Here is a 12,533-nt window from a genome sequence, read left to right on the forward strand (position 1 = left end):
GTTTTGACTTGCCCTTGAAGAGCTGTACATGTGTCACAGCCTCTCTGTTCTTACACAAGGATGGGCCATATGCATGACCACAGACAATGGCAAAGTAGCCAAAGCGTCTCGTTCCACCTTCCTCCTCTGCTTCCTTCTCCTCCCTTCAGCTTAAAGCCACCACCTGGCTGCCAGAGCATCAGCAAGTGAATTACTCTCAATATACTTTCTGTTAGCGAACACATTGTTGTGAGCTGTTAGGCCGTTGGCCTGTCTTGTGAAGTCTTTGTGCTCTGGAGAACTTGAAAGGCCTGTTATGAAATAAAGACAGTTTTGGGCCAAACAGCTTAATGGAGAAGAAGCACTTGAGAGGTGGATGGATGTTTATTTGGTTGACAGACAATGAAACTGACGTAGATAGGCGGTGAAGAGAAACTATTTTTAGGAGGGCCTTTACAACCCTCATACATGGCAGACTAAGTTTATTGGAGCAAAAAGTTGTCATTCTTCTGGGCAATGATAGGGCTCCATTTAGCCCCAGCTCATGGCCAGGAATACATGTGTATTAAGTGACCACACCTGTCTCACTTCGCCTGTCCTGCTTTAAAGTGATAGGTTTATTTGAATAGACTGAGTGCAGACTGTGTATTGTAAAGTGAGGATCAATGGCATGACGTCACATTTATTCAAAAGTACATTACAGATGTAATTCATACATACAATGACTTGAATAAACTTCTATGAACTTGCTTTTAGTTAGATTCGTTTTGATTTCTTGGACGGGCGTAAAGTCAAAAAGATGAACTGTTCTTATATCATAATTACGACAAAAAAGCTTCATTAAATAATTGATAATTAATCATTTTGTCCACAAAATCAAAGTCATGTAATGTAGCCAACATTCAGGAAAACATAAGATTGCATTTTAGATAATCTAGCCTTTTTATGACAAGGGAAGTTGATTCAGTCACGTGTCATATGTATTCACATGTATTCAAGGTGTAAGTAAGGTGTGGTTATACCACATGACATTTTTTTATGTCATTTAGGGCTGTCAAACGATTAATCGTGATTAATCACATCCAAAATAAAAGTCTGTGTTTACATAATATATGTGTGAATACTGTGTATATTTATTATGTATATATAAATACACACACTTGCATGTGTACATATTTAAGAAAAATGCTATATTTATAGATAAAATATTGATATGTATATATCATTTAAATTAGACCTAAATATAAAAATATATATACATAAATATTTTTTATAATATATACACATGTATGTGTATGTGTTTATATATACATTATAAATATACACAGTATACAGACTTTTATTTTGGATGCGATTATTTGCGATTAATCGTTTGACAGCCCTAATCTAAACCTGTCTTAAACATGTTATGAATGTTTTTTCAAAACTATAAGAAACCAACAATATATCAAAGTTTATTGCTCAGAATAAAACAAAACTTACTGTTTAAATAAATAAATAGGATAGATCAAAGTTTATTGTTACAGATAAAGACAAGTGAGTGGATGTTGGGGTGGATGCGGATTGTCCTTTGTCATTCAAGTCTCGTTTTGCTATCCTACACTTATGCGCCAGTACAACATGGAAATGCAATAACTCTCTTTGCATAAAATGTCAGTTTGTGGATTGTAAAGAAAGACAATAGCATTGGCCGTTGATCTAGAGTTAAAGCCAATCGTGGCGTCACAAAGGCCAGTCTGACATATCTGCTCATTAGTCAGCACACAGAAAAAGGAAGGGCCAATACCACTTTAAACGGGGTCCCCTTTCATGGAATCGCATGCCTGGAAGGGCTGCGGTGGAGTCCTCCTCTGAACCTTTTGGAAACGTTTAGACAAGTGAAAGAGAGGTTTCCACTCCCAGGAGTGACCGCTTGGCTTTGTGGATGGCAAAACCACCCAATCTGTAAACTAGGCCTTGGCAAGTTAAATAACAGCAGTCGAGTGTCTTGGCAGTGCTGTCCTTGTAGAAATATCAGGCACAGCACTCCAGGCGGGCCCGCATAGTCTAGTGACACAAGTCTGTGAGCGTATTTTTAGCGTCGCCAGGGAAAGGCCCCTTTCTATAGTTATGCTGGGAGATATTCTAGTTTTACGTGTTTTGTGCCATTACAGCTGTCGGTTTCATCGAACCCTCGTGTGCTTTTGTAGGCAGAATTAAAAACACTCAGACCAGTATGATTTACATATTTATTAACTTCCATTTAAGTTAGGGTATCATCATGTGCACAGCACATACATCACAATATTTAACAAGACCTGTATAAAACTACAGACAATATTTGGTAAAACAGGATTCAGAGCGCACTACTACAGGACTCAGACGTCGGCCCATTTACTAGAGCTCTGCCATGGATGCAAACACAACTGGCGGTTCATGGATAAGCCGTATGGGAATTGACAGAGAAATAAGATATAGTTTATTTCAATACACCGCATGTATCCCTGTTCATAAACACATCAAAAAACATTGTATTGGAGTGACGGTTTGTGCGATGTTCAGTTCTCGCTAATCGCAGGCTACTAGGTCATGCCTGCTCATTATGGCATTTTTTTTGGTTAAACAAATCAAGACCAATGCTTTGTGTCAGTTCTACATTGCAATGACGGTCAAAGGAACAATTTGCCTTCAGTGGCCATTCGGTCTATTGTAAACAACATCCACACTGATGCAAATCATGTCCATTTGGAAAGAGGTTTGGCACAGCTGTGTAAAAGAGAAACACGGACAACCCCTCCCTCCTCCAGCATTAGCTCAGGTAGCTCAGAGTCATCGACTGAAACTAATTGATGTGCACATCCAGGCAGGGCTTTGTAAGAAAAAAAATAGAACGAATTTGGACACGTAACAGTTTGAAATACCACGGCTTTGAGATTACACTAAATAAAACAATGCGAATGTGTTCGTGCTTTTGAGGTCAATCGGTCAGTTTAGCTTCAAAATTGTCATTTTTAACCACGTTCTTAAAAGGACTATTCGTCCATTTTCAGTTAAGGTACATTTTTAGTTCCTTTCAGTTAAGTGTACCTGCAGGCCTGCAGCCGTAAGGAATGCTTTTTTAAAGATAATATCTCTCGAATATATGCTTTTGAAGGTCCAAGATGGAAAGCTTGTTTATCCCTGCATGAATGCATCATATCTTAATATTTATTTTACTAACATCATATACCAGGTTTAAAGCAGCTTCTCAGTTTTGCACCATATTACATTTACAAAATATATAAAGAAAAATATAGGGTTACTGCTTGAGCATATAGTATAGTCTAACAGCTGTCTGCAAATATTTCCAACATGATTATCCTTTCTAAAAGTAAATCACAGGGTAAAGATAGCTCAAACGTGACAAGGCGCAACTAGGACGCAATGGCCGCCAGAACTTCACAGAGTAGCAGTAGCCTCAGAAGACTCAGAAGAGCAACTTAGAACTAAACATTCTATGTCAGCTGATTTTCAAAGTAGGAAACTGTCAGTTGGAAACTGCATGAGGTAGAAAACGACAAAAAAAAGTGGGCAATATGCCTCCTCGTAACTCACTGTGGACGTTGTTTTTACATTAACTCTTCGTTCACTTACACACAACACTGTCATTTCTGTTTCTGATCATTTCTTCGAATACTTTAAAGATCTTTAACATGACTGATTTCCCCACAGACGCCCTGCAAAGACTGACTTGAACTTGGCATTGTACAGTATGTCTTTTTAAAGGGGCTCCGGGTACAGTATCTGCATTGCAATGCCTTTGAGTTTTTAAATTCATGTCTGTATGTTAAAGAAGCTATCTCTCCCCTATCCAGAGCCTTAGAGATGTGACAAAGATTGACTGCGGATAAGTTCAAAGTTCAACCCCCCCGGCAGAGCTAAAAACAGATTTGAAGGGGTAGAACTTCAGTAAGCTAGAGTAAGCCGATACTGCTTCAGTTAGATCCGAGCTCCGCACAAAGGAGCTCAGACATTGGACAATTGCTCCAGTGCTAATACTATGGGGGCTGATACACCTTAACGATTGGAGGCTTGATCTAAGACTTTCATATTCTTTCCAACGAAGGACAAATGAACCTTAGTCAGCGTAGACGCCATCTTTAATTTTTCGCGATGGAGAACGAGGCCGCGAGGGATAGGGTTTCCCAGTGTTGATCTTCAGCAGACGCAAAATTGAAATGTATCTTTCCACAAACCGACTGGAAAACATGTGTTTTGAAAATTAGAGACCTTGTTTTCATTCGCGAGAAAATATATATGGCGTCTACACTGACTACCTCTCCAAAACCGTTGCTTTAGAACAACACAAACAGTGCAAAAAAATGTACATTGTAGGAATTTCACTTGTATATGAACACGTGGTAGCAGCAATGAGGATAAATTAACAAATAACAAATAAATTAATTGTTGTCTTCCACCTCGGAAAGAGGACGTTGTGATGAATATAAAATCAACAGATATAAATAGACTAATATATACATACATGACACGATACACTTAACCTCACATGTAACTTCTTGTAGAAAGTGCATCGTCGTTCCTCCCCTTCAGATGAGCTCAAATTCTAGGCAAGAAATGTGTCACCGTCATGGAGGTCGATACTCGATTTCCTTTTTTTGTTTTGCCAGTCTTACTTAGTCCGATGTACATCCCGGGATGTGCCAGCGATTCGTACGCGTTGTAATTATTTGCAAGGAGCTTTTCTTTGAATTTGCATTCATCTGTGAACTGCACCTGCAATGAAAATGAAATAACAATTGTTATTTTCAATAACGTTTCAATAGGCCGTGTCATAACATATATCATCAGCGACGTTCTTTAACGGTGCAACACCTGGACAGGTATTTTATGGAACAAACAGGCCAAACTTTTTTTTTTTTTTTTTTTCATACTCTTCTTAGCCTTGGTCTGTCTTCTAAATGTTTTGAGAGGGACAACCGAGTTAATTTGTCCATGGCCCTGACTATGTTAAAATGACATCCACAGTCAAACGCGATTTCTGGGTCATAGAGAAGTTAAGGTGAGGTGTTTTTTGAGGGTCTTGATGATCTGTGCGTCAAGAAGAAATCGGAGAGGGTAGCAGTATGGTGTTTGGGTGGTCCTCTTTGGCCAGTTCATCTTTACTCTTGGAAGGACAGTAGGTGCATGTGTTGGCTGGCAATGCTAAGAATGGAATGCGTAGTCCGAATGATCTACTGCGCTACCGTTCCTGGGTTTGTCCGTCCTACAATGAAAACACCACTAGGCACTGGAAGCACGCCACAACCGAGTTCAACAATGTAACGCTGTCGGAGACTGTGGGACGGGGAGGGGGGAGGTCGGTGGTGAGGGGATACATCTCAAGTACAGGGTGATATGTCATCGAGCTCCGATAAGAACATTCACAGGCGGAAACCCGCTGTAAATCATTTCATACTCACAGATCCGAAAAGCTTCCCTTTGCTGTTCATGGCCACGAATAGCCCGCTCCGGACGCCAAACAGTGTCACAACTCCCCTCTCCACCGGAGATATCTCAAGAAGACCTGAAACACACAACAAAGAAAATAAATGACCTTGTTTGGCTTATATCTTTAGCCCTGTCTGGCAACTCCCAACCATGACTGCCTTTCTAAAAATTGTACGTGTTTACGTTTAAGTTGCCAGAGCATCCTTTTTGAAGGAAATGACACTTTCCGCCTCTTCAAACTTCCCAAATGTAGTATTGCGTCTATTCTTTCTCTGTAAAACCACAAAGATTTATCTGAAATGACTTCTGCTTTATTTTATGCCACGCCTTTCAAAATGATTCACCATAAATATTTTGTTTCACTGAAGCTTTGACCGACAAGTGTCAAAAAAATAAGATTTGTTTTATGATCAGATCATTGACCCCTTTATAAGGGTCTAAGGAAAGCTGAGTAATAAACTTTGTAATAATGCTTCTCATTTAACAGTTAAAGTAACCACCGTTTGTTTAGCCTGTGATGAATGTTGACAAACATAAGGAGTACTTCTTGAGTTTGTTTTTAGAAACATATAAAGTGCGTCAACACAGATGTTTAGAACGCCTGTCATATATTGCACTTGCCTTGTACAGACATTAGTTTGTAATTTGTTAAACCCTTTCTAAATTGCAAAAAATAAAAATAAAAAAATGTATATATGTATTGTATACATGTAGTTCTGTTGTAAAAAATGATAAATGATAACCTTTTAATCTCTAAAGAAGCATACAGCAACTCAAGAACCTATACAGCCAAAATGGTTCTTCGCGATAAGAAGAACCAAAGAATCACTGAAGAACCTTTATTTTTTTTTTAAAGAGTGAAGGGTTAATCTACCGTAAAGGATGAGTTTATCTCGCTCCTAACTTTAGGCTTGGGATTTTGGCCCAGTTCCTGTGCTGCTCTGGTTACAGAGACCTGTTGCGTGCGTAATGCAGGATGCCAGATGCTGGTGCACTACCACACCTGACTTGATTCGCGAAATGAAAGCAACAGGCTTTGTTGATGTTATCAAATATGGCATGATGTAGAATTCGTATAACTTAAAGTTTTATTATAACTATTATTATTATTATTGTTATTATTTATTATTATTTGTTACTAAATAACAGCCACTGCGCGTAGTTTGTGTTCATACAGGGTTTTTTTTAGTCTTTGTAATTCTGATTCTGTCATTCAGATGTTCATTTGGTTGACAATTTTAAAAATCAATCCAACAGCAGATCCAGCATGCATAAGTTCAAATAACAGATGAAACTTACTGTAACGGTTTTCGTTGTGCACGCCGGTAATTCTACCGTCCGGTAATACTTGGAGATGAAACCCAATGCCAACATTGCAGTAGAGACGTCTCAGTCTTTTAATGCCCGTGAGATAATCACTGTCCCGGCTGATATCTCTTTTTTCCCCGGGGATTCGGGCTAGAGAACGCGAGTAGAGGGTCTCCCAGCGTCGCTCCACGGGTCCGTTTTGCCCACCGGGCAGCGGAGTGCAGCGCACTGAGCTTGTCATAAGTCCTAAGACCAATATTGGTAATAGGGCCGAATGGACACTCATCCTTCTGAGCGGTACGTGAGCGTCTGAAAGAGTTGAAGACACCAAACTACTGTCTTTCTCTATTTTTGAGCCAAAAAGACGCACAAAACAGCTTACTCACGGACAGAGCTACGGTCAACCCTAATGAGCGGCATGAAGTCGCGCTCAGTGGGTTTCCTCTCAAGACACTACACTTCAGACTGGTGTTCAAGCTGTTTTGTTTTCACACAAAAAGTTGGAAAAATGTGGACCGTCAATTCCAGCCCCGCTCAGCCATGCTACTTTTCCCTTGTCGACGATATTTATATCTGCAGCGAAATTACATCACACACTACCTAGTGCATGACGGAGCAGCCTTCTGCGCCACTCCGAGCACACTGATTCCTTATAATGTGCGCACGTCCATGCCGTGGGCAGTGAGACTACAGCGCGCGTGTGTGCGCGCGTGCGGGTGAGAGAGGCAAACGTCATAACCGATCCCTTACAATAAAACAACATTCGTTAACTTTGACAGTGTACTGCCGTTGTCTGTGGGAATAATGTCTTTATCACTCTCAAATCTGTGTCCGAATTACTCTCAGGGCAAGTGATTTTTAAAGGCTTTATCTCTTACAATAAATAACTTAATATGTAAGTGTGTTATAAAGTGACAAATAATGGTTCTACATTTTGTGCAGAGGTACCCAGCGATACTGATCCGTTGCTATGGTTACCTTCGGCAACCATATTTCTTTTCGCAACAGTCTTTTTGGCGGCAGGTGGAAAGTGCGACAGCTTTTTGAAAATTAAACTTGTCATATAAAATGCGTGAAATTAAGGTTAGTGTATGCTATTCACTTTGCAAAACCCTTCAACAATTCGCTTTATATATAGTTGTTCTGTCTTTGTGTAGGCTTCCTTTATAATCAGACAGAAATAAAATAATTTATGTAGGGGAGGATGTATCGGAAATCACAACGTTAACACACTGCAGTGTCAGGCAGGAGACAGTTCTGTAACTGAACAATAACAGGAAAAAAACAAGTCGAATTCGAACGAATTGCAAATACGAATTCAAGAAAACGTAGCCCTGTTCTGCGAAAGAACAATGCTGTGCAAAAAGAAAATAGGGAAATTGTATGCGCAATGACACAGAAATTGTTACATGTGCAAACATAATTTAGTCTGTAAAGGAGCTTTTGCACATCCCTCTGACAGCGTAAAGACTGCTAGATAATTCAGCCTGACAATTCTGTAGCTGACCTCTTACGAGTGTCTAGTTGTGAATGTTGTGCGTCATAGCGTTGTGGGGGAGAAAGTGTAAACCGCTGGACACCTCACACTGTGAGTCAAGCTTTCTCCGCGGCCCCGGGTAATGCGCGCTCCCTGCTGCTAGTGTAGAGGATGCGACGTAAAACGGAAAGACCATGGGGGATGGTGAAAACACATCAACATAAAAGTAAGACACCTACTTAAAACCTCAAAAGATTGTAATTTACGTTGCTATTGATAGAGGCTTTCGTAAGGATAGTTCGTGAAAAAAATTATTCCGCCCAGAATGAACTCCTTTTTAACACACCGACTGGTCAGGCACAGTTTAACTGTTGAATGAATACTTGAGGGTGTATTTACTATATTGGAGCAAATTACGCCGAGGGTTTAATTACACATCCGTTTATAGGACAAGGACTCTTTATATTCTGTTGTTTACAAACAAACAAGTTCCTCTTCGAGGAAAGTTTGTCTGTTCACGAGACAGTGGCACACAGAAGTATTTGGACACCTTTACCACACTTGGTAAAAGTGAATGTCTTCGCTTTACATGAAATAGCAAACATTTCGTCCGAAGAAAACACAACCACACTTTTCGAACAAAACAAAAATAAGTTCACAATTCAAATAATGAAACAATAGATTTAATGTTCAAAATTAACACAGGTGTATGTTAATTTGATAAACTACATGTGGTTACTCTGTTAGGACTCCCGTGCATCCCTCAAAAATCCCATTTGAAGGAGCTGTTTCAGAGTATTTCCCCCGCTTTTTTCAATTAAAAATGAAAGTTAATCAGAGAGCAAAGTAAGCTCTAAAATCATTTATTTGCAGATGTTTTGTTAAAGTGTGTCAAAAAAAACTTCTTGATACATTTACTTAATACATTTTTACTTTTAGTTTATTAATTTTTTTTTTTTTTCATTTACATTTATTTCTGCATAACATTAACCATTTTAGGAAAACACCACAATAAAATAGAATTATTTTCATACAAAAAAAAGGATCATTTGTTACAGTGGAGTGGCAAAACGTCTAAAACTACATTAATTAAATAAGCATATTGATGTAAAAGTATTTAGGCTTATTTATAAACTTCTCTGGGACGGATTTGTTTATACAAATCATTATGCCAAACAAACAAAAAGTTCCCTTGCCATAACTCTTGCTTGCCCCGCCTTTGTTTCGCATGACAACGTTTTCTCCAGACAGAACACTCTCATCTCTTAACTTCAAAAAGGAGAGTTGAATACCTTCTAGACACAGAGCCTGTTACCCAAATTGCTTAACATGTAGCTAGGCGATCCCACCCATCCGCGTTCTGACGGTTCACTAAATGTTGCTTGCTCATGGGGGTCTTCTGCACACAGGAATGGGTCGTTTGTCAAGCGGTTCATTTGATCTAAGAATGTGCGGCTAGTTTTATATAGGCTACATGTTGGCGGCACAGACACTGATCAAACAGACTGTTGTTTTTTAACTCATTTGGATACTCAAATCGAAAAGGCGTGTAATGCTTTATAGCCACTGCTGAATTACCATGACAAAAACTCAAACGGTCTTTAAGTTATATTTAGACCCACACACCATGCTTGTCATAATTTAGCCTGCAGTTGACCCATAATGAAAGCTTTATATAAATGAAAGTCATTGTGTTACGTTTTAAACCGAGTGCTTGTTTTACATACTTTTGGAAGATCATAATGCCATGGATATAGAACTAGCTGCAACTAACACATGGTACACATGTTAACAAATCTAGTCTCTAAAAGCTGCATCAACTTTCTGAATACAAGCTGCAGAATGAAGTGAATTTAATAATAACAGGGCGCTCAGCCGCTCTCCATGGTGCTGCAGTCGCGCTCAACCGCCTCAGTTTCGCCTCTCAAATGTGTATGGAAATTAGACGATTTTGTTTAGTTAAACGCTTTGAAAGGTTTGGTGTTAAAACAGAGATCGTTTTTAGATATTTTGTTAAATAACAGTGGTGTGAATATGTAATGACAGGCGTGAGAAACTGACTTAATGCTGTTTGCAATATGTGAGGTGAATTAGTTGCTGTGCTAAAGGATTTGAAAACCAGACACGATTCTTTTAACTCTGAGTTCTCGTAGTAGTACAGTAAGATTATTAAAGTGTGTTGGATTAACTGAGCAAGTGTTTAAAGGGCCCGTAGCTCCTCTGATATCTCTTCACAAGTCAATCACTTATACTGCTCTTTAATTGTTTTAAACCTTTAAAAAAACGCAGTGGCAAGCCTATCAAAGATAGAGGTGACAACCCGCCCTTTTTGAAATTATAGATTTATTGCGAGGACAACACTATTAAACTTGTGATAAGATTCTGTGATTTCACAGCAACTGGACAAAAATCAGTGCTTCCCTCTATAGGACACTTTTGGAAATACAGTGAGAGAAGAATTTCCAAATTCTAACTGAGACTGCTGAGATGCTGGTGTGCATTAACCTTACTGGCATCGTGTTAGTGTGACGAATTCAAACAGGATATTTTTTTTTCCAGACAATGTAAAGTTTACTAATTGCTTTATTGAATAAAGACAGAAAGTTTACTGTGTGCTAGTGGAAATATTTTACTGCTTTTATAAAGCTTGTGCTTGTAAATCAATCATTGCTTTACTCAGAGCATTTTCTTCGTCTTATATGATTGCATTTGTAGCAATATCCCAGAAAATATGAAGCATTTTACAGCTTAACGCTCAGTCGAATCTGTCATTTTATCAGATAAGCTATCAGCATTAATAAATGTATCACTTAAAAAATAGTCAAGCTGGAAGCAATATGGTGTGATGTTAGTGCAGAGGTCAGCAACTCTACAAGGTCCACAAAGATGGCCAGTAGAAGGCCTGTCTGTACGAACAAAGACCCCTCAGGCTCCGCTGGGTCAATACTTGAGGAATTCCTGACGATACCAATTAGATGGGCACGAGGAGCAGCCCTTTGAGGCCCTCGGGCCGGAGAAGAATGAGACTGAATTGCAGTGATTTTAATTGGAGCGGTTTTCACCATAGTGCACGGCTTTAAGCAATTTCTGAGAAAGCACTCGTTGGGTAATTGAATTATCAATAGATTTAAAAACATTATAATTATTTTGGGAAATTTATTTATTTATTTATAAATTATATACGTGAGGTGTAATCTCAAGATGACCCCACAGCCTGATCTTATGGCCTTATGGTTTTTTTGGCAGCAGGGTTAATGAGCGCTTATATGCCCTCGACATGGCGGCAGACGCATCATTGTTGAAGGCAGGTCATCAGAAGTCGCTCGATCGGGACGCTGAACCTTAACCCCTGGGTCTCTGTTTACTTGTTATATATCACTGAACTAATAGGGGCGTCGTGTGCCTGAATAGGTAGTTAGAAGTAGGACCAAAGAGCGTAAAAAAACTTTGCACACGGGTTCAACGAATTTTTGTAATTTCAGTGGCTTCAAATATTTTTTTAAGATTAGAAACTGAAATAATAGAAACTGAAATTCCAAAAAAGAGTGTAGAACAGTGTAAAAAGTTATTAATGGAAAGTTGTTTTATATGACATCAGACTTTATGCAACGCAGCCTTTTTTTTTTTTCAGAAAAATATATTAGAAATCTTCTGTTGAATCATCTGTTGCCCATAATTTTGAGAGCAAAGTTCTTAACTGTATTATTTGTGATACGTATTATAATGCTGGTGGTATCATTTATTTTCATCTCTCAAGTAAGGAAAGAAAGCACTCTTCGGTTTCTGATTAATATTGCGATTATAGAATATAATATTTGACGTCGCGGGAAGCTTTGATCTCGCCTCCGATGTATTTATGTATATAAGAATGGGTATGTGAAAAATAAGCTATCAGGAGGGCAAGACAAAGGTTCATTCAAACAGTTCCATTTATCTAGAGTCCAGCATTCCTGTTAAGTAATATTAGAGTTGGGCATTCATAACAAACTATACAACGCGTTACACTTTCTAAGACATATTTTTTTCATCGGGGATTGCCTTGTTTCTCAGATCACAGGCTCTCGTCGTTTAGAAAAAGGAAGAAGAATGTCTCAAGCGACACGGCTTCCCAGGTTCCCCCAGAGATATGCCATTGTGACCGCCAGGAAGCTCTCGAACCTGCGAAGTATAGAATAACACGTCTTTTTTTCTCCTATAGATTTCAAAAGCACAGATCTCTGTTCTTGCAAGTAGCCGCTCTTCATGCAAAACGTCAACGCACGTTGTTAAAGCAAGTGCGTATTAAAACAATAAAACAAGATTC

The 12,533-nt window shown here is 38.9% G+C and overlaps 1 protein-coding gene across 1 annotated transcript; it reads right to left on the reverse strand.

The window, feature by feature from the left end:
* Positions 1-2,235: 2,235 nt before the first annotated feature.
* Positions 2,236-7,373, reverse strand: fgf4 (fibroblast growth factor 4). The gene is made up of 3 exons (XM_051115400.1): positions 6,745-7,373; positions 5,418-5,521; positions 2,236-4,731 (listed from the first exon to the last, which is right to left on the reverse strand). The coding sequence occupies exons 1-3, from the start codon at positions 7,037-7,039 to the stop codon at positions 4,555-4,557; spliced, it is 576 nt and encodes a 191-aa protein (XP_050971357.1). The 5' UTR covers positions 7,040-7,373; the 3' UTR covers positions 2,236-4,554.
* Between the last annotated feature and the right edge of the window lie 5,160 nt (positions 7,374-12,533).

This window comes from Labeo rohita, chromosome 7, assembly GCF_022985175.1.
Source record: "Labeo rohita strain BAU-BD-2019 chromosome 7, IGBB_LRoh.1.0, whole genome shotgun sequence".
Lineage (NCBI taxonomy): Eukaryota > Metazoa > Chordata > Actinopteri > Cypriniformes > Cyprinidae > Labeo > Labeo rohita.

Bases quoted from the DNA above. Each gene is read 5' to 3' on its own strand.
- fgf4 (XM_051115400.1), bottom strand. From the start codon at position 7,039: ATGAGTGTCCATTCGGCCCTATTACCAATATTGGTCTTAGGACTTATG. The intron at 5,522-6,744 runs GTAAGTTTCATC...TGTGTGTTTCAG, and splicing joins GCACAACGAAAACCGTTACA to GTCTTCTTGAGATATCTCCG. The intron at 4,732-5,417 runs GTGAGTATGAAA...TTTTCATTGCAG, and splicing joins AAGGGAAGCTTTTCGGATCT to GTGCAGTTCACAGATGAATG.